This window comes from Oncorhynchus masou, chromosome 13 (genome assembly GCF_036934945.1).
Source record: "Oncorhynchus masou masou isolate Uvic2021 chromosome 13, UVic_Omas_1.1, whole genome shotgun sequence".
Lineage (NCBI taxonomy): Eukaryota > Metazoa > Chordata > Actinopteri > Salmoniformes > Salmonidae > Oncorhynchus > Oncorhynchus masou.
This window is the reverse complement of record NC_088224.1, coordinates 47,850,658-47,873,777: the sequence shown is the minus strand read 5'-3', so window position 1 is coordinate 47,873,777 and position 23,120 is coordinate 47,850,658. Positions and strand designations below refer to the sequence as shown.

Sequence of the window (23,120 nt, the reverse complement as noted above, 5' to 3'; positions counted from 1 at the left end):
AATCTACAGGCATGCAAAAAAATCGGACCGTTTCCATTCTACCATATTACAATTGTCACCACTCTACAACTAAATGTAATCTTAACCAGTAGCCTAAAGCTTTGTAATACACCTGTCGTGAGCCTTAGACCTGTAGAGGCAATAAATTACATCAACATAATTCAACTCTGACATGAATATATTTTATGTCAATCTATGTCCATAACGCTCCTGCTACACCAAGTAAATCTAGGCTACCTGTATGAGTTATGGTAACAGTAATAAGTCTATTGGTGGCTATTCAGGTGACACATCATGTGATGTAATTTCGGCATGGATGACCCGCCAACTCAGCTATATCGTCAACTCAGATTCGTGTTCGCAATAAAAAGTATTTCCCGTACAAGTCAGTTATAATACACGTATGCACGATATGCAGCAGACTTTACCCTGAGCTGAGCCCTTATAGCCTAATTAATCATTGCATTTTTATACTTACATCATCTGTGCATGCGGGTGTGATGATGCCGCTGAGCACTAGCAACAGGACACTCCAGAGCAGTGCGGGAAAAGTGAGAAAGTCCGTCATTTCAGTTGGATATCTTTGTAACTGTAAAAGCAATGCAGCAGCCCTCTTGAATACATGTGTTTTAAAAATAAGAAGAAATAGCCTACTGCTCGCTGTCACTGCGACGGGTTTCTGGACTTTGATAGGTGGTGGGTTAGATCACTATCCTTAGATATAGCGCGTGGTAAAGATAACCCTCAAGAAAGACAGTGCTTTTACCTTCGAGCCCCCATTCACACCTGACAGCGAAGTATTTTAAGGCTAAATAATACACCCAAGTCATAGGCAACAAAGTGTAACAGCTGAGGTATAATAAGAACGAGTGGGACATACAATCGTCGAGAAACATATTGTATATGTTGGAAAAGTGAGTACGGTCAAGTGCTTATTGAAGAATGAGCGGTGTACACTTAAATACCGTAATACTTTGTGATTACGCTGTAATTTTTATATTTCGTTTTTAATTAATAATGATACATGGTGATATGTTTTATATAGTATTATATACATTGTTCTAAGGTGGGCCTATTAATCCATTTGATAGTATAAAAATAAACCGGATAAATGTATTGTGAAATATGTTGCGCTCTTTAGGTTAGTTACGGTATGAGGTGCGGAGTGGACGAGGTAGCCTCCATACTTACTAGCGGTTGTTGAGGTCTCTGTGTTTCTGTTAAGTTTAAGACTTGTACTTCGTTAAACTTTTTGTTGTTTTATTTTCTTCATTGATATGAAGCCAAATGACACAACGATTCTGAAATAGCTAGGTTCTTTTTGCATGACACTATTTAGGGATAAAGGTGATGGTTTTTCGATTTAAGGAACAAGTGTATGCGAAATTATTGTCACAGTGGGACTTGAACTTGCACGACATTTCGTCAACGGAGACCGACACAGTGTATCAAGACTGGGGTAAGCGTTTTTTATTGCATAGCACACTTATTGTCTACAATAAAACTCTGCGTTAGATTGGGACGATTCTCGCACCCTATCTAGGATATGACGGGTAGACCTAATCATTCATTTTCTCCATAGCGCAAATTCCTATTAAACATGTCTTGGGGGTCATTTGCAACGGTTTCATTCGTTGCCATATCTTCGCTCAATTTTATTGTAGGTTAATTGAATTTGCAGGATTATGACCTAGGCACATTTTAACCAATTTGATTTTCGTGGGAATATACTCAGACCATGCATGTCAAAGTATTTATACTTGAAACATTTCGACTAGACACATATTTGATTCGGTAATAGATTTCTTATAGTTTCAAATGTATTTGGATTGGAGGCCTATTCGCAGAGTAGGGCTTGGGGACCTATTTTGTCAAAGCAATTCAGTATGCATGTATCACAAAATCAGCACGGTGTCCCCGAAAACTGTGCACAAGCCCCTTCAGGCTTATCTTGTATACAGTTACAGTGGTGCACGATTGCAGTGAGAGCTGTGTAACATCAGTAATAATAAGAGGTCATAATGATGATGGTGGTGATCATCAACACATCATAATGGGTTGCGATTTTTGAGGTTTAGCTTAGAAAAAATGGGGCACAAGCAGTAATATTTTTGTTGTTGAAAACCTCAGCATGTGATCTAATAACCTGACTTTCATTTTGATGTTTGCAAATATTCATACATTATAATGATAAGCCCTTTATCTCAGGCTGCCTGCCTACGAACCAGCTTTTCGTGCAATGAGAACTGATCCGCAAAGTACATCTTGTTCACAGTTCATCAGGTCACAGACATTTGTTATGACAAAGTTGTGTGTGTGCGTGTGCGTGTGCGCATATCTATCCATCCATTCATCCACTCTCTACTCATTCATTTATATATATAATTGTTTTATTCGTTAATGCATCTTTAACTGTGCCAATTAAGGAGATACATTTGAATCCATTTAACAAATGGATGATTTTATAAATTCAGGAATTAAAATTACATTTGATTTATGAATTGACTAAGTTTCAATGGAATTGAACCCAACACTTTTACTGTACATAAATTTACTCTATCTACCTCCCTATCTGAGAGTATTCTGTCTCTTATCGTTGTTTGTCTATCTCATAGGAGAGGTCGAGAGGCAGAGTCTCATCGTTGCTGTTGCACCAATCAAAGGCAAGGCAGAGGTCAAGGGCTTGTCTGGAAGCAGGACACGCCCTAAGTGGCGGAGATGACGGTCTCTACCTGCTGCACCACCTGGACCAAACTCCCTCTCTGGTCAGATTACCAACTCACATCTTCTCATGATCTCATTGTCTAATTTTCTCTAATTTCCTTCCGTTCACATCTTCTCCATTTCTGCTTGGCCAAAACAACCCATAGCCCCTTACCAGCATGGTGGCTGGTGGCACTTTAAATCGGAGGACAGGCTCATAGTAATGGCTGGGACAGAATCAATAGAATGGTATCAAACACATCAAACACATGGTTTCCATGTGTTTGATACCATTCCATTCACTCAGTTCTAGCCATTATTAGGAGCTGTCTTGCCCTCACCATCCTCCTCTGCCCCTTCCCCCAACTAGTGCCTTCCACTTTTGGTGTTTGCAGATCTGAAAGAAGCAGACAGGTGTTGGAGCGCTAAGTGAAGGAAACATACTTTTGGTTGTATGCCTATTAATTTCCATCAGATTAGAGCCCACCTTTCACAGTACTGCCGGCCAAACCCTCCCCTAACCCGGATAATGCTGGGCCAATTGTGCGCCGCCCTATGGGACTCCTGATCACGGCTGGTTGTGACACAGCCTGGGAACAAACCCGGGTCTGTTGCGACGACTCTAAAATGGTTTAAGAACAACATTGCTAGGGCAATTCAAGCATAGCCAAGATGCAGTGACAATGTATTGGGCCTATAGCCTACTGCACAAACCTCATTGCTACAGAACTGTTTTTAATTGGTTAATTTTGCATAGGCTTAAGTCATGTTTTTTTTTTATATATATATTTTTTTTGCATTTTCCAATTAAGAACATTCAAAACAAAAGTGAAAAGATATTAGACAACGATAGGACAAAGTGACAGTAACAGACGAACGTAACAAAAATAAATGATAATTATAATTATATAAACAAACATACAATAATAAAAATATATATATATTTTTTTAAATAACAAAATAACGAGACATTGGATCACCTGCCGTAGGCTACATATTATACATTACGTGTGAAACATTATGTGAGGATTATATATAGATTCAATCGATGAGATGTGGGGGGAGATTTTCCATATAGTCAATAAAAGGTTGCCAAATTCTGTAAAATGTCTTTAACTTATTCCTCAAGCAGTAAGTGATTTTCTCCAAAGGGATACAACTATTAACTTCCGAAAGCCACATTGCAACTGGCAGGGAGGAATCCAATTTCCATTTCAAGGCAATACATTTCTTGGCAATCGCTAGCAATATTTCTGTTAGCTTTATAGTATGGCTTTACCTAAGATTGGTGTTAGTAAAGTTACCCAGTAGACAGACCTCCGGGTCTAAAGGGAATGCAACCCCGTGAATTGAGGATATGGTATCGCATACCCCCTGCCAGAAACCGTGTAGTTTTGAACACTGCCAAGTGGAATGGAGGAATGTTCCTTCATCTGAGCCACATCTAAAACATAGGGAGGAGATATATGGGTTGAACTTGTGCAGTGGCTTAAGTCCTGTTTAAAAAAAAACGGGGCAGTAGATCTTGGATTGCATTTTGACTGAGAAAGTGATCATTACTCAGGAAAGTTTGGTGACCACTGCTCTATAGCTCAAATCACAGTGTCTGCACAGTTTCCTCACACCATAGTCTGTAAAAATAAGCCTTGAACACACAACAAAGTTAAACAGCATGCATTTAGTTTTACTAGCATTTAAAATCAGTTGGAGGCCAAGGAAGGAGTGTTGTATGGCATTGAAGCTCGTTTGGAGGTTTGTTAACACATTGTCCAAGGAAGGGCCAGATGTATGCAGAATGGTGTCGTCTGCGTAGAGGTGGATCAGAGAATATATCATTGATAGAAAAATGTATCATTGGTAGAAAAATGTATTATTATTATTATCGATTATCATAGATTTATCGGTGGTGACAGTGTTTCCTAGCCTCAGTGCAGTGGTTAGCTGGGAGGAAGTGCTCTTATTCTCAATGGACTTGACAGTGTCCCAAAACTTTTTGGAATTAGTGCTAGAGGATGCAAATTTCTGTTTGAAAAAGCTAGCCTTAGCTTTTCTAACTGACTGAGTATGTTGTTTCCTGACTTCTCTGAAAAGTTGCATATCGCGGGGGCTATTAATAATTGATGCTAATGCAGAACGCCACAGGATGTTTTTGTGCTGGTCAAGGGCAGTCAAGTCTGGGTTGAACCAAGGGCTATATCAGTTCTTATTTCTACATTTTTTTGAATGGGGCATGCATATTTAATTTAGCAAGGAAAGCCATTTTAAAGAGCATCCAGTCATCCTCTACTGACGGGATGAGGTCAATATCCTTCCAGGAAACCTGGGCCAGATCGATTAGAAAGGCCTGCTCGCTGAAGTGTTTTAGGGAGCGTTTGACAGTTATGTGGGGTGTTCGTTTGACCGTGGACCCATCACTCATCGCTGAGATCCTGGTTGAAGACAGCAGAGGTGTATTTAGAGGGCAAGTTGGTCAGGATGATATCTAAGAGGGTGCCCATGATTACGGATTTAGGATTGTACTTGGTAGGTTCCATGATAATTTCAGTGAGATTGAGGGCATTTAGCTTAGATTGTAGGATGGCCAGGGTGTTAAGCATATCCCAGTTTAGGTCACTTAACAGTACAAACTCTGAAGATAGATGGGGGGCAATCAATTCAAATATGGTGTCCAGGGCACAGCTAGGGGCTGAGGGGGGGTCTATTTCAAGCGACAACGGTGAGAGACTTGTTTCTGGAAAGGTGGATTTTTAAAAGTAGAAGCTCAATTGTTTGGGCACACACCTGGATAGTATGACATAACTCTGTAGGCTATCTCTGCAGTAGATTGCAACTCCGCCCCCTTTGACAGTTCCATCTTGTCTGAAGATGTTATACATTGGGGAGAACAAGTATTTGATACACTGCCGATTTTGCAGGTTTTCTTACTTACAAAGCATGTAGAGGTCTGTCATTTTTATCATTGGTACACTTCAACTGTGCGAGACGGAATCTAAAACAAAAATTCAGAAAATCACATTGTATGATTTTTAAGTAATTAATTTGCATTTTATTGCATGACATATGTATTTGATACATCAGAAAAGCAGAACTTAATATTTGGTACAGAAACCTTAGTTTGCAAGAGATCATACGTTTCCTGTAGTTCTTGACCAGGTTTGCACACACTGCAGCAGGGATTTTGGCCCACTCCTCCATATAGACCTTCTCCAGATCCTTCAGGTTTCGGGGCTGTCGCTGGGCAATACAGACTTTCAGCTCCCTCCAAAGATTTTCTATTGTGTTCAGGTCTAGAGACTGGCTAAGCCACTCCTGGACCTTGAGATGCTTCTTACGGATCCACTCCTTAGTTGCCCTGGCTGTGTGTTTCTGGTCGTTGTCATGCTGGAAGACCCAGCCACGACCCATCTTCAATGCTCTTACTGAGGGAAGGAGGTTGTTGGCAAAGATCTCGCGATCCATGGCCCCATCCAATCCTCCCCTCAATATGGTCCAGTCGTCCTGTCCCCTTTGCAGAAAAGCATCCCCAAAGAATGATGTTTCCACCTCCATGCTTCACGGTTGGGGTCGTGTTCTTGGGGTTGTACTCATCCTTCTTCTTCCTCTAAGCACAGCGAGTGGAGTTTAGACCAAAAAGCTCTATTTTTGTCTCATCAGACCACATGACCTTCTCCCATTCCTCCTCTGGATCATCCAGATGGTCATTTACAAACTTCAGATGGTCCTGGACATGCGCTGGCTTGAGCAGGGGGACCTTGCATGCGCTGCAGGATTTTAACCCATGACGGCGTAGTGTTTTACTGATGGTTTTCTTTGAGACTGTGGTCCCAGCTCTCTTCAGGTCATTGACCAGGTCCTGCCATGTAGTTCTGGGCTGATCCCTCATGTTCCTCATGATCATTGATGCCCCACGAGGTGAGATCTTGCATGGAGCCCCAGACCGAGGGTGATTGACCGTCAAATTGAACTTCTTCCATTTTCTAGTAATTGCGCCAACAGTTGTTGCCTTCTCACCAAGCTGCTTGCCTATTGTCCTGTAGCCCATCCCAGCCTTGTGCAGGTCTACAGTTTTATACCTGATGTCCTTACACAGCTCTCTGGTCTTGGCCATTGTGGAGAGGTTGGAGTCTGTTTGATTGAGTGCGTGGACAGGTGTCTTTTATACAGGTAATGAGTACAAACAGGTGCAGTTAATACAGGTAATGAGTGGAGAACAGGAGGGCTTCTTAAATAATAACTAACAGGTCTGTGAGATCCGGAATTCTTACTGGTTGGTAGGTGATCAAATACTTATGTCATGCAATAAAATGCAAATTAATTTCTTAAAAATCATACAATGTGATTTTCTGGATTTTTGTTTTAGATTCCGTCTCTCACAGTTGATAAAACATTACAGACATCTACATGCTTTGTAAGTAGGAAACCTGCAAAATCGTCAGTGTATCAAATACTTGTTCTCCCCACTGTAGTTAGGGATGGACATTTCTAGATTTTTGGTGGCCTTCCTAATCCATGGTTCAGACACAGCTAGAACATCAGGTTTGGCGGAGTGTGCTAAAGCAGTGGATAATACAAACTTAGGGAGGAGGCTTCTAATGTTAGCATGCATGAAACCAAGTCTTTTAAGGTTACAGAAGTCAACCAATTAGAGCGCCTAGGGAATGGGAGTGGTGCTGGGGGCTGCAGGGCCTCGGTTAACCTTTACATCACCAGAGGAACAGAGGAGGAGTAGGATAAAGTTTTGACTAAAGGCTATAAGTGCGTTCGGAACAGAGAGTAAAAGGAGTAGATTTCTGGATGCGGAAGAATAGATTCAAGGCCTAATGTACAGACAGGGGTATGGTAGGATGTGAGTACAGTGGAGGTAAACCTAGGCATTGAGTGACGATGGGAGAGGTTTTGTCTCGAGGCACCAGATAAGCCAGGTGAGGTCACCACATGTGTGGGTGTTGGAACAAAAGGACTATCTAAGGCATATTGGGTGGGGCTTTTGGCTCTACAGTGAAATAAAACAATCACGAACCAAAACAGCAATAGTTGAGGCATATTGACATTAGGGAGATGCATGTGTAGCCAAGTGATCATAGGGTCCAATGAGTAGCACTAGATGAGTCAGGGAGCCAAATACCGTTGTCGCTGCTACGCTAGGCGAGCTGGAGACAATGCGATTCAGATAGCTAGTGGACCGGGGCTAGCAGATGGGCATCCGGCGATGTCGCAACGGAAGAGCCTGTTGAGACCACCTTGGACGGCTACGTCAGCAGACCAGTCATGATGGTTCTGCGGGGCTCCGTGTTGGCAGTAAATGGTCCAGGCCAATTGGCAAAAGAGGTATTGTAGCCCATGAATTGGCTGGTGGACCTCTTTGGCTAGCTGGGAGATGGGCCTAGCTTGAGGCTTGCTCCAGGCTAACTGGTGCTTGCTTCGGGACGGAGACGTTAGCCAGGAGTAGCCACTCGGATAGCAGCTAGCTAGCTGCGATGATCCGGTGTAAAGGTTCAGAGCTTGCGGTAGTAATCCGTAGATGTGGTAGAGAAAAAGCTGTCTGATATGCTCTGGGTGTGATGGTATGTGGGAGCTGTCTGTGATTTAACCAGCATGGCTACCACAGCAATCTGCAGCGTTACGCCATCCTATCTGGTTTGCGCTTAGTGGGACTCTCATTTTGTTTTTCAACAGGACAATGACCCAAAACACAACTCGAGGTTGTTTAAGGGCCATTTGACCAAGAAGGAGAGTGATGGAGTGCTGCATCAGATGACCTGGCCTTTTTTCTTTGTCATTACAGTGTGTTGTGTTTAGACTGATGGGGATAAAAACAATTTAATATGTTTTAGAATAAGGCTTCAACCTAACAACATGTGGAAAACGTTAACGAGTCTGAATACTTTCCAAAGTACATTTTCCTTCATTATTTTACCATAACCCTACCACCCTTCCCCTATTTGGAGTAAACTAATGAACAACAACACTTAGGCTTCCTTCTACTTCCAGCTTATACATTCTATATTCATTTTAAGAACACAATCTATTTTACAATAGGTATCTTTTGTTTGTTTTTACTCCTATCCTTCCGTTTCCCTCAACCCCTCCCATCTATTTCTGAAGACCATCCAGTTTTATTTATATTTGCCATATATTTTAACTGTTCTTTTTCACAAAGTTCTGAACCTACACTACCGGTCAAAAGTTTTAGGACACCTACTCATTGTAGAATTGTGAAGACAATAGTGAAGACATCAAAACTATTAAATAACACATATGGAATCGTGTAGTAACCAAAAACAGGCTACCTTAGGCCAATACCAAAATAAATTATCTATTGATTCTGTATCCCCACAACAAAATCTGCAGAGCTTTGATGAATGTAACCCCCAAATATTCAATATTTTCTTGGTGGCAAGAATTCTATATAATAATTTTAGCTGAAAAGTACGAAGTCTTAAACCTTGCGTCATTTTATAAATGAACTCATACACCCTGTACCATGGAATCTGTACATAAAAAAATCTCTTCCCAACTATTTTGCCATCTGTATGGCGCAGCTGTCAACATCCTGGTCCTCAAATGAAACTGGTATACTTTCCTATTTATGCTATTTTTATTCCTCCTCAAGTTTTGATCCTTTATATTGAGCAGACTGACCAGTTCCCTACCTCCTCCCGCTGTCACCTGCTGCCTCCATTTTTGGAGTAACGCTGTAATCAATTGGTTGTAATCTTGGATTGAGCAGACCTTCCCATACAATTCTGATAACTCCATGAAAGACATAACTCTATCATTTAAAAACAAAAAACCCTTTTCAAACATCTTTCCCATAAATACAGGTCTTTAATCAACCTGCACATTTGAGTTCAGCCATAATATTTGTTGAAATGTTTTTTCTATCTTTTCAGGGGGATGAAATTGTAGCCAACTCTGCAATGCTTGTTTGAAAAAGAGATACAGTGGAGAGAACAAGTATTTGATACACTGCCGATTTTGCAGGTTTTCCTACTTGCAAAGCATATAGAGGTCTGTAATTTTTTAACATAGGTACACTTCAACGGTGAGAGACAGAATCTAAAACAAAAATCCAGAAAATCACATTGTATGATTTTTAAGTAAATCATTTGCATTTTATTGCATGACATAAGTATTTGATCACCTACCAACCAGTAAGAATTCCGGCTCTCACAGACCTGTTCATTTTTCTTTAAGAAGCGCTCCTGTTCTCCACTCATTACCTGTATTAACTGCACCTGTTTGAACTCGTTACCTGTATAAAAGACACCTGTCCACACACTCAATCAAACAGACTCCAACCTCTCCACAATGGCCAAGACCAGAGAGCTGTGTAAGGACATCAGGGAAAAATTGTAGACCTGCACAAGGCTGGGATGGGCTACAGGACAATAGGCTAGCAGCTTGGTGAGAAGGCAACAACTGTTGGCGCAATTATTAGAAAATGGAAGAAGTTCAATATGACGGTCAATCACCCTCGGTCTGGGGCTCCATGCAAGATCTCACCTCGTGGGGCATCAATGATCATGAGGAAGGTGAGGGATCAGCCCAGAACTACACGGTAGGACCTGGTCAATGACCTGAAGAGAGCTGGGACCACAGTCTCAAAGAAAACCATTAGTAACACACTACGCCGTCATGGATTAAAAACCTGCAGCGCACGCAAGGCCCCCCTGCTCAAGCCAGCGCATGTCCAGGCCCATCTGAAGTTTGCCAATGACCATCTGGATGATCCAGAGGAGGAATGGGAGAAGGTCATATGGTCTGATGAGACAAAAATAGAGCTTTTTGGTCTAAACTCCACTCGCCGTGTTTGGAGGAAGAAGAAGGATGAGTACAACCCCAAGAACACCATCCCAACCGTGAAGCATGGAGGTGGAAACATCTTTCTTTGGGGATGCTTTTCTGCAAAGGGGACAGGATGACTGCACCGTAATGAGGGGAGGATGGATGGGGCCATGTATCGCAAGATTTTGGCCAACAACCTCCTTCCCTCAGTAAGAGCATTGAAGATGGGTCGTGGCTGGGTCTTCCAGCATGACAACGACCCGAAACACACAGCCAGGGCAACTATGGAGTGGCTCCGTAAGAAGCATATCAAGGTCCTGGAGTGGCCTAGCCAGTCTCCAGACCTGAACACAATAGAAAATCTTTGGAAGGAGCTGAAAGTCCCTATTGCCCAGCGACAGCCCCAAAACCTGAAGGATCTGGAGAAGGTCTGTATGGAGGAGTGAGCCAAAATCCCTTCTGCAGTTTGTGCAAACCTGGTCAAGAACGACAGGAAACGTAGGATCTCTGTAATTGCAAACAAAGGTTTCTGTACCAAATATTAAGTTCTGGTTTTCTGATGTATCAAATACTTATGTCATGCAATAAAATGCTAAGTAATTACTTAAAAATCATACAATGTGATTTTCTGGATTTTTGTTTTAGAGTCTGTCTCTCACAGTTGCAGTGTTCATATGATTAAAAAAAGTACAGACCTCTACATGTTTTGTAAGTAGGAAAACCTGCAAAATCTGCAGTGTATCAAATACTTGTTCTCCCCACTGTATACTTTGAAAAAAGTATAATTTTCAATTCATAGAAAATTAGATATGGATATCTGCACAAAGTCAAAAAGACAGTAGATTACTGAGCTTTTCTTAATAATCTACTTGAGAACCATTTATGGATCAAGTAAAACTTTTGAATAAGTGAAGATTTTAGAGAGATGTTTAGTGCTTTTATATTTAATAATCTCAACACACCCTATTCATTATATAGATAGGCAGATAAATCAAGAAAAAATGTGCTCATAATTTTTAAATCATTTTTTATTTTGTATTTTCATTTAACTTGGCAAGTCAGTTAAGAACACATTTTTACTTACAAAGACGGCCTACCAGGAAACAGTGGGTTAATTGCCTTGTCCAGGGGCAGAATTACCCATTTTTAAAATGAATCATCAGGAGTAGGCAGCACCATAAGTAAGTGAGTAAACTGAGATATGACTAAGGATTTAATCAGGGCAATTTTACCTTGAATAGACGGGTATTTACCTCTCCGTGGTTGCAGGATTTTGTCCATTTTTACAAGTTTTCTATTAAAATGCATTGTGGAGAGCTCATTTATATATCTTGTGATTTGAATATCACGTATGTCTACTTCACCGTCATGCCATGTTATAGGTAAACTGCAGGGTAATGTAAAAGTAGAATTTTTAAAATATCCAATACGTCATATTGTACACTTATCATAATTAGGTTTTAGTCCAGAGAGACCAGAAAAGTTATCTCAATCTTCAATGAGATATTGCATGGATGTAGCTTGCAGACTTAATATAAAACGTGAGATTTTGGCATACAAGGACACCTTTGTTTTTAAGCTTTGAATTTCTAATCCTCTAAATGTTGTTATTTGGTCTAATTTTAATAGCTAGCATTTCGATGGCCATAAACGAATAGTTATGGTGACAGCGGACACCCTCTTTAACTCCTCTCAATTCAATACTCTCTGAGAAGTAACCGCTATTTACTATTTTACACCTGGGGTTGCTATATATGACTTTTTATCTATAAGAGAGTCACCAAAATTGAAAAAAATCCAGGCATTTATGAATAAAATCCATTCTTACTTTATCAAAGGCCTTTTCAAAATCCACTATAAATACCAGGCCTGGCTTCTTAGATGTTTCATGATGTTGTATTACTTCTAGAAGCTGTCGTATATTTATCTCCAATGTATCGTCCATGTAAAAAAACCTGTCTGATCAGGATGAGCAATATTCTGAGTGCTATGCATTTTTTACATTACAACATTGAAGTGTGAGAGGCCTCCTATTTTTAAGACTGGATCTATACATTTGCCATCTGGGTCTTGTTATGATAATAGTGAAATCAGACCTTCCTGCTAAGTACCTGACAGACTAATATTTCATAGGAGTAGTTAAAACAACCTAACAATGGAGCTTTGAGTATATCAAAAAAGGCTTGATAGACCTCTACTGGTATGCCAGCAAACCTTGGGTTTTTTCCAGATTGAAGTAATTTAATTATCCTCAAAAAGTTTTTCCTCTGTAATTTGGCCTTCACACTGACAAAAAAATTAACTTAGGGCCCTCACACTTAACTTAGGGCCCTACTCAGTAATTTTGACACAGTCAGCTTGCACCTGTAAATAACTTTAATTAATAGGAAATGGTGTGTTTATTGTAGAAGAAAGGATCTAGCTTTTTAGGAGCTTTTATTAAGACCTGAATTCAAATACAAATATTTTCTAATACTCTGGGCTTGATTGAGCCTGCCTGGTACAATGTAGCCTATAGAATAGTCAAAAAGGTGAAAACCCTTCCCATATGGCACTCCAAGTAGACAAGAGAAAACAGAAAAAGATTTCAAATGGTATTGAACGCAGGTCTGCTCTTCTCCACTTCTGAAACCAACTGGTGCAAACATGGGCCCTAACTTTAATGTCTTCTCTTCTATAGGTGGCTTGTGATAATGGTCGTTGCTGGACAGGCCGTAATGGGGGTAAGTGAGTGGTTTCTACCAACATTCTTTGAAATATCTCATAGGTTTACATTAATTTCGGCCTGAGTGATAAAATGTGACTGACCGGCTTGATTCGGTCTCAATGTTGCAAAATTTGAAATTGTGATTTTTACATTGAATAAAAGTAGAGACTGAGCTAGAAAATGGTATATCATACAATACAGCTGTGGAACAATGGGAAAGTAATTATGCTTTGAAAGTTGATAAAATTGTAACTTCACTTTTGAGAAAATGGCTCCTGAATGTTTTGGTAAACCTACTGGAGAGCTCTTCTTTGTCTACACCCATTTCAGCTTCATTCACCCTCTTACGCCTTAGCCCATCTCTTTAAGGATTCACATGTGAGGCAATGTACTTAACAACCAAACATTTCAAGACTAAAGGCTGGTTTAAACTACAGGTGTATTCATAAATTCAATCTGGAGTGCCAGATTGCGCTCCTGGCGTTCGTAAACTCAGACCATTGTCAGGTTGTCCATTTGTAAAATTTCAGAGCACACACACTAAATGCTCTGGCCAAGGAGTAGGGTAGATCAGAGCGTTCTGACCTAATAACACTAGTCAAGCTCCCAAGCTAACTGGTAACGTTGGCTAGCTTGCTAGCTACTTCCAGAGACATGAGAGAACAGCTCACACTGACCATTTTACTCGCCTTAGCAAAGCTGGTTAGGCTGTTTTCATGTTATCCGTAGTGTTGGTGACTAACTGTGCTGCTGGCAGCAATTCAATTACGCTTTGTTTGCCAACATTTACTGACACCGGCCATATTCAACTGGTTTTGAACGTTCGTAAATTTGTCAGTTATTCTGCACTCTGGCATCGGAGTAGATACCCAGAGCAAATTTACCAGCTATCAACAGTTGTCGTAGTGACATCATGCACATTCTATGGAAATGGTTACTTGCATAGTGGAGTCAGATCATACACGTAACTTTAGCTGGCGAGCCAGCCAGGTAACGTTAGCTAGCTAGCTACCTAACAGCACGCTTTAACTTGAAATGAAAATAACTTTCTGACAAAATTAGAAAGGTGTAATATCTGAAAATGTAGCTAGCTAGACTATCTTACCCATGTACATGGATGGACGGTTCTCCTCACTGTCACGGATGTCATGGTTGCCTTTAGTTTGAAGATGTAATCTGGAGGCAGGTGTTTTATACAGCTTTCTGTGTGTTCTCTTTTTGACTCCCTCTGTATATTTGCAATCAAAAGGCAGAATTTTCTCCATCTCCTTAGCTGTCCAACTCTAATTCCACCTTGCCTTCTACTGATTTCAAAACTCAGTCCTCTAGAAAGTGGAGAGCAACACTTTGATATCTTCCAAAAAAGGCCACGTTAGAAGAAAGGATTACCTACAAATATTGACCAACTCATGTTATAGACAGAAGCTTGCCACATGCAGACCAATCCGAACTCATCCAGCCCAGCCATTATCTCAGCCAATCATGCTGAGGAAGGTTCCTGTCTTTTTCTATGGCTAAACCAACTAGACTCGTAATTTAACAATTTGTATTCGTATTTACAGATGTCATTCAAGTTTGTTATTAAGGCACATGACAGTTCACATATTCCAGAAGGCATTTCTGCCAAAAAAAACACAGTTCAAATGGCTTTCCTGTGAAGTAGTGACGCGTGACATATGCCTCCGAGTCACAAATAGAGGCAACACATGTTGTGTTTACTTGCCTAACCCTTACAGGTACTGTATATGTGCATTATTCATTAAATTACTTTGATTGTTAACGTTCATTGATGTGCATAATAACCTATCTGTCCTGTTACTAGTGTATATGAGGTAGGAGGAAGTCTGATCATGCTTTGACACTTTAACCTCCACCTCCTGTGTTCAGACCAGGCATGTCCATTCTTCCAAATTGCATAGCCACAGGACGTAGCGGTGCTGAGGGTGCTCCTACACCCCCTGAAATACCAGAGAAATGCGTAGTGCACTGGGCCTTTACCAGTCCTGTATTAGCAGCCTGATGTGGGGCGGCAGCGTAGCCTAGTGGTTAGAGCGTTGGACTAGTAACCGGAAGGTTGCAAGTTCAAATCCCCGAGCTGACAAGGTACAAATCTGTCGTTCTGCCCCTGAACAGGCAGTTAACCCACTGTTCCTAGGCCGTCATTGAAAATAAGAATTTGTTCTTAACTGACTTGCCTAGTTAAATAAAGGTAAAATTAAATCTGTAGCGCGGACAAAAGAATTGCAGCACCCCCACCCCCAAACATCTGCCGAATTGTACACTTAACTGACCTTCATGGATTTGTGGGGAGAAGTGTACTTGTGTACAATTTAGGAGAAAGGGTAGCAGAGAGAACAATCCATGACTTGGGTGCCTGGAGTCTGACAATTGTTTGGGCTTTCCAAAAAAAACTGCCTAGTATATAGGTCCTGGATGGCAGGAAGCTTGGCCCCAGTGATGTACTGGGCCGTACACACTACCCTCTGTAGCGTCTTACGGTCAGATGCCGAGCAGTTGCCATACCAGGCGGTAAGGCCTCTCCCTAGTCTTTCACCCCTATCTATCTCTCTTAGTCTCTTTCTCTTCCTCTCACTCTCATTCCCCCATTCTGATCAGAATACAATGGACAAGATGAAACAGGATGCACTCAAGACACAACCAGCATGAAATACCGACCTGCTAAAAATCTCAGACCTGTGCATAGACACAGGTCATGTCATATGCACGGACGCATGCACACATACACACACTCAATGCAGGCACTTCATATGGAATGAGAAGGCTATAAGCACTTTTCTGTTATGCCGAGAGGGAATACTGTGCGATGGATTGATATTTTCCCCCGGTCTTGTTTGTGTTGATGGTGTTACCACATTCCGGTGGGGTTATGTAAACCCAGCGCCGGCCAGGCATGCAGACAGAGGCGCAGTTATCTCTCCTTTTGATTTAAGATTAACCTCCAACTCTCATTGCTTGGTTTTCATATGCAAAAAAAGAATGTGCATGCATATCCATGAATCATTCTATCTTGGATCAGAAGTAATCTTCTGTATCCATCTAACACGCACACACACATACTTGCAAATCTTTTGAAGCATCTTGGATATTTATTTATTTCACCTTTATTTAACCAGGTAGGCAAGTTGAGAGCAAGTTCTCATTTACAAATGCGATCTGGCCAAGATAAAGCAAAGCAGTTCAACACATACAACAACACAGAGTTACACATGGAGTAAAACAAACATACAGTCAATAATACAGTAGAAAAATAAGTCAAAATACAATGTGAGCAAATGAGGTGAGATAAGGGAGGTAAAGGCAAAAAAAGGCCATGATGGCGAAGTAAATACAATATAGCAAGTAAAACACTGGAATGGTAGATTTTTACCACTGGAATGGTAGAAGAATGTGCAAAGTAGAAATAGAAATAATGGGTTGCAAAGGAGCAAAATACATAAAGAAATACAGTAGGGGGAGAGGTAGTTGTTTGGGCTAAATTATAGATGGGCTATGTACAGGTGCAGTAATCTGTGAGCTGCAATGACAGCTGGTGCTTAAAGCTAGTGAGAGAGATAAGTGTTTCCAGTTTCAGAGATTTTTTTTGTTCATTCTAGTCATTGGCAGCATAGAACTGAAAGGAGAGATGGCCAAATGAAGAATTGGCTTTGGGGGTGACCAGAGAGATATACCTGCTGAAGCGCGTGCTACAGGTGGGTGCTGCTATGGTGACCAGCGAGCTGAGATAAGGGGGGACTTAACCTAGCAGGGTCTTGTAGATGACCTGGAGTCAGTGGGTTTGGCGACGAGTGCCAGTCAACGAGAGCGTACAGGTTGCAGTGGTGGGTAGTATATGGGGCTTTGGTGACAAAACGGATGGCACTGTGATAGACTGCATCCACGTTATTGAGTATGGTATTGGAGGCTATTTTGTAAATGACATCGCCGAAGTCGAGGATCGGTAGGATAGTCAGTTTTATGCGGGTATGTTTGGCAGCATGAGTGAAGGATGCTTTGTTATGAAATAGGAAGCCAATTCTAGATTTAACTTTGGATTGGAGATGTTTGATAGCCTCACAAGCTTACAGGATGTTTCATACGAGGCTATGGCCAACTATCTGGTGGATAAGAAAACCAGCATTACTAAAAAAGAAAGCCAGAATTATATGGCCCTGTCCTTTTTCTATTCTTAAATATTTGTGTTGAGCGCTATTACAGTTTGTTTTAAATTGTACAGTTGAAGTCGGAAGTTTACATACACTTAGGTTGGAGTCTTAAACCTCGTTTTCAACCACTCCACAAATTTCTTGTTAACAAACTATAGTTTTGGCAAGTTGAAGGCATCTACTTTGTGCATGACACAAGTAATTTTTCCAACAATTGTTTACAGAAAGATTATTTCACTTATCATTCACTGTATCACAATTCCAGTGTGTCAGAAGTTTACATACACTAGGTTGACTGCCTTTAAACAGCTTGGGAAATTCCAGAAAATTATGTCATGGCTTTAGAAGCTTCTGATAGGCTAACTGACATCATTTGAGTCAATAGGAGGTGTACCTGTGGATGTATTTCAAGGCCTACCTTCAAACTCAGTGCCTCTTTGCTTGACATCATGAGAAAATCAAAAGAAATCAGCCAAGACCTCAGATTTTATTTTAGACCTCCACAAGTCTGGTTCATCCTTGGGAGCAATTTCCAAACGCCTGAAGGTACTACGTTCATCTGTACAAACAATAGTACGCAAGTATGGGACCATGGGACCACGCAGCCGTCATACTGCTTAGGAAGGAGATGCGTTCTTTCTCCTCGAGATGAACGTACTTTGGTGTGAAAAGGTCAAATCAATCCCAGAACAACAGCAAAGGACCTTGTGAAGATGCTGGAGGAAATGGGTACAAAAGTATCTATATCCACAGTAGAATGAGTCCTATATCGACATAACCTGAAAGGCCACTCAGCAAGGAAGAAGCCACTGTTCCAAAACCGCCAATAAAAAGCCAGACTACGGATTGCAACTGCAGATGGGGACAGAGATCATACTTTTTGGAGAAATGTCCTCTGGTCTGATGAAACAAAAATAGAACTGTTTGGCCATAATGACCATTGTTATGTTTGGAGGAAAAAGGGAGAGGCTTGCAAGCCAAAGTACACCATCCCAACCGTGAAGCATGGGGGTGGAAGCATCATGTTGTGGGGGTGCTTTGCTGCAGGAGGGACTGGTGCACTTCACAAAATAGATGGCATCATGAGGTAGAAAAACTACATGGATATGTTGAAGCAACATCTCAAGACAGTCATGAAATTAATGCTTGGTCACAAATGGGTCTTCCAAATGGACAATGACCCCAAGCATACTTCCAAAGTTGTGGCAAAATGGTTTAAGGACAACAAAGTCAATGTATTGGAGTGGCCATCACAAGCCCTGACCTCAATCCTGTAAAAAAAATTGTGGGCAGAACTGTGTGTGCGAGCAAGGAGGCGTGTGCGAGCAAGGAAGCCTACAAACCTGACTCAGTTATACCAGCTCTGTCAAGAGGAATGGGCCAAAACTTATTGTGGGAAGCTTGTGTACGGCTAACCGAAATGTTTGACCCAAGTTAACCAATTTAAAGGCAATGCTACCAAATACTAATTGAGTGTATGTAAACGTCTGACCCACTGGGAATGTGATGAAAGAAATAAAAGCTGAAATAAACCATTCTCTCTACTATTATTCGGACATTTCACATTCTTAAAATAAAGCAGTGATCCTAACTGCCAGGGAATTTTTACTAAGATTAAATGTCAGGAATTGTGAAAAACTGAGTTTAAAAGTATTTGGCTAAGGTGTGTATGTATCTGATTTTGATTTTGTCTTATTAATTGTATATGCAGGGATCCATTGTGAAAGGTCTCAATGGTTACTGTCATGGATCCCTCTGGAACTTCCATTGCGCACACCTGGCCCCTATTCCCACTGACTGCATTTGTAAACTTAGCAAAAAAAGAAACGTTCTCTCACTGTCAACGGTGATTATTTTCAGCTAACTTAATTAACATGTGTAAATATTTGTATGAACATAACAAGATTCAACAACTGAGACATAAACTGAACAAGTTTATAATACATGTGACTAACAGGAATGGAGTAATGTGTCCCTGAACAAAGGGGGGGTCAAAATCCAAAGTAACAGTCAGTATCTGGTGTTGCCACCAGCTGCATTAAGTACTGCAGCACTTCTCCTCCTCATTGATTGCACCAGATTTGCCAGTTCTTGCTTTGAGATGTTACCCCACTCTTCCACCAAGGCACCTGCAAGTTCCTGGACATTTCTGGGGGGAATGGCCCTAGCCCTCACCCTCTGATCCAACAGGTCCCAAACGTGCTCAATGGGATTGAGATCTGGGCTCTTTGCTGGCTATGGCAGAACACTGACATGCCTGTCTTGCAGGAAATCACGCACAGAACGAGCAGTATGGCTGGTGGCATTGTTATGCTGGAGGGTCATGTCAGGATGATCCTGCAGGAAGTGTACCACATGAGAGAGGAGGATCTCTTCCCTGTAACGCACAGCGTTGAGATTGCCTGTCATGACAACAAGCTCAGTCCGGACCGCCACCTCCAAATCGATCCTGCTACAGAGTACAGGCCTCGGTGTAGCGCTAATTCCTTCGCCGATAAATGCGAATGATCATAACCCCTGTTGAGACCAAACTGCGACTCGTCAGTGAAGAGCACTTTTTGCCAGTCCTGTCTGGTTCAGCGATGGTGGGTTTGTGACCATAGGCGACATTGTTGTCGGTGATGTCTGGTGAGGACCTGCCTTAGAACAGGGCCTACAAGCCCTCAGTCCAACCTCTCTCAGCCTATTGCAGACAGTCTCAGCTCTGATGGAGGGATTGTGCATTCCTGGTGTAACTTGGGCAGCTGTTGTTGCCATCATGTACCGATCCTGTGCAGGCGTTGTTACACGTGGTTTGCCACTGCAAGGACGATCAGCTGTCCGTCCTGTCTCCCTGTAGCGCTGTCTTAGGCGTCTCATGGTACAGACATTGAAATTTATTGCCCTGGCCACATCTGCAGTCCTCATGCCTCCTTGCAGCATGTCTAAGGCACGTTCACGCAGATGAGCAGGCACCCCGGGCATCTTTCTTTGGGTGTTTCTTAGAGTCAGTAGAAAGATCTCTCTAGTGTCCTAAGGTTTTATAAGTGTGACCTTAATTGCCTACCATCTGTAAGCTGTGTCTTAACGACAGTTCTACAGCTGCATGTTCATTAATTGTTTATGGTTCATTATGCTTAAACCCTTTACAAAGAAGATCTGTGAAGTTATTTGGATTTTTACAAATTATTCTTGAAAGACTGGGTCTTGAAAAAGGGATGTTTATATATGGTAAGTTTAAGCATGTTCACATTTAACATTTTAAATATTGCTTCGTTAATTAGGAATTTTTAATAAGACCCATATTTTACCCATATTGTATCATTAAATTCATTGAGCATTGTATGAATCTTCCAGAGTCTTTACTGCCACATTGTGTCTGTATGCCTAAGCTCCTGTTTTGGTGCTGGATGGGTTGTGTGTCATTCCAAGTCTCAAGGTTAATCATACACAGTTTTTTCAAAGGCCTTGCGGGGCAAAGGTAAAAGTGGCTTAACGGTACAAGTGTCCTCAGCTGCCTGATACTGCTTGAAACACTTTCCCCATGTTTTTTTGTGTGGGTTCAGGTGTCAACATACCACTTGATTCAGATAAGATATATGGGTCAAGACTAATCACTTGTCATTTTGCATTAATTCATCATGATTGAACTTTTATGAATTACTTCAATGAATGAAGAACTGATCCTGGTTTGTGGCTGTACTTTATTTAAATAATCCGGTCTATGCTGTCTGTATGTTACTGTGTCTGAAATCTGTCTTCCCTACTACTTACTAAAGCAACATACTGTGTAATAATTGTACTACATACTAATTAGAACATACTCTGTAGTAGAAAACATATGCTGGAAGCAACAAATATTAACATTACTAGCCTGAGAATGCCTCATCTAATGCACAATTGCGTTGTTTCCCGCCATTCGTTGATTTTAGTACAGCCCGTCTCCATATGCCCTTGCCTGATGCACAATTCCATACTTGTTAAAAAGCCGAAATTAGTGTAACATTCTGGAATTTAATAAAGCATACTCAATTGTCGAAGTTTACTATAAAACATTGATTTCCTATTTGTGCATACGCATCAGTACTATTTAAAATGCAAGGTATTCAGGTACAGGTATTCAGACAGGCCTAGTGTGTATAATAGGCTACGCATGGCTGTCACTCATGCGTCCACCCTCGTACCCCAGAACTCTTATCTGTCTCTTGTAACTGGGTTTGAGAGCGAGGCATACGGACACTCTGTCTCGCTCTCTGATCAATCAGCCTCCACATCTCTAAACCCACACAGGTGATGTCATCAAGGCCACTTAAACCATTAGATTCTCTATAAACACCTCACTCTTTGAAACCTCTGCCAGATGCATTGAAACGTGTGTCTAAATGCACAGGTACTGTGTGTGCGCACGTGTGTGCGTGCGTGTGCGTGCGGGCCCACGTGTGCGTGTATGATTATATACAAACATTTGTGCCAGAGGATCAGTGATGGAGCCACCCTGACTCTCTCCCTCTCATCATCTGCCTTCTCCTCCCTGTGTTGATAGTTGTTGTTGGCAGTGCTATATTAGTCTCTCCATCCAGGAGACTGATGGCAGTAATTGCAGTAGTAATCAAAGGACTGTGCAGGGAGCTGTTCTGCTCCATCCTGTTGTCAACAAGGAGCTCATCGCTACCCCCTCTCCTTTGTACTGCAACCCTTCCCCAGACTGTCGATTTAAAGGACTTACCTGAGTCATGTCATTAGGACACCCGATGGGAATTCTAAAATAAGTTTGCAATGAAAAACTTTTCTTATTGAAACAGGATGTCCAGTTAGTCCCTCCCTTTTCAGTCTGTTTTCTTCAATCCCATGACTGTACTGGACTGCTCTGTGCAACAAGATAGATGTGTAAATGACCCATCTTTTCAATAATACTGTGTGTTTATGTTCTAATTCTTTCATTTCTATGCCAACTCTTCTGTTGACTATACTGTGATTGCAGTGTCATGCATCACTGGGTTGTTTGTGGTACATATTACGGTGTTGAACAGCGGTTTGGGTTGTTAGGAGCTGCTGTGCCATCTGCTCACTCTGTGTATATCCACTCTGGGCTCTGTTTTAACAAACCTAACGCAAACATAAATCTCAGCTGTTGCGTTGTTGGTACAGTACTGTGCAAAGGTTTTAAGCAGGTGTTAAAAAATGCTGTAAAGTAAGAATGCTTTCAAAAATAGACATTTTAATGGATTATATTTATCAATTAACAAAATGCAAAGTGAGTGAACAGAAGAAAAATCTACAACAAATCAATATTTGGTGTGACCCCCTTTGCCTTCAAAACAGCATAAATTCTTCTAGGTACACTTGCACACAGTTTTTGAAGGAACTCGGCAGGTAGGTTGGCCCAAACATCTTGGAGAACTAACCACAGTGCTTCTGTGGATTTAGGCAGCCTCCGGTGCTTCTCTCTCTTCCTGTAATCCCAGACAGACTCAATGATGTTCACTTCCAGGATTCCTTGTTCTTCTTTACGCTGAAGATAGTTCTTAATGATTTTACATTTTCTCTGTATGTTTGGGGTCTTCATGCTGCAGAATAAATTCGGGGCCAAACAGATGCCCCCCTAATGGTATTACCTGATGCATACGTATCTGACTGTACTTCTCAGCATTGAGGAGACCAAATCCCCAAATGACCAAATCCCCAACTCCATTTGCAGAAATGCAGCCCCAAACTTGCAAGGAAATTCCACCATGCTTCACTGTTGCCTGCAGACACTCATTTGTGTACTGCTCTCCAGC

The 23,120-nt window shown here is 41.4% G+C and overlaps 1 protein-coding gene across 3 annotated transcripts in view; it reads left to right on the top strand.

Moving 5' to 3' along the window:
• Window positions 1-807: 807 nt before the first annotated feature.
• col4a4 (collagen, type IV, alpha 4) overlaps window positions 808-23,120 on the top strand; it is a 150,963-nt gene continuing 128,650 nt past the window's right edge. For 2 of the 3 annotated variants that reach the window (XM_064984109.1, XM_064984107.1), the window contains exons 1-3: window positions 1,159-1,459; window positions 2,616-2,765; window positions 13,172-13,214. In XM_064984109.1, coding sequence (XP_064840181.1) covers window positions 2,719-2,765; window positions 13,172-13,214 — 90 coding nt within the window. In that variant the 5' untranslated portion in view covers window positions 1,159-1,459; window positions 2,616-2,718. Of the gene's footprint in view, window positions 915-1,158; window positions 1,460-2,615; window positions 2,766-13,171; window positions 13,215-23,120 lie in introns of those variants that run through there. The other variant, XM_064984108.1, reaches the window with a different exon arrangement.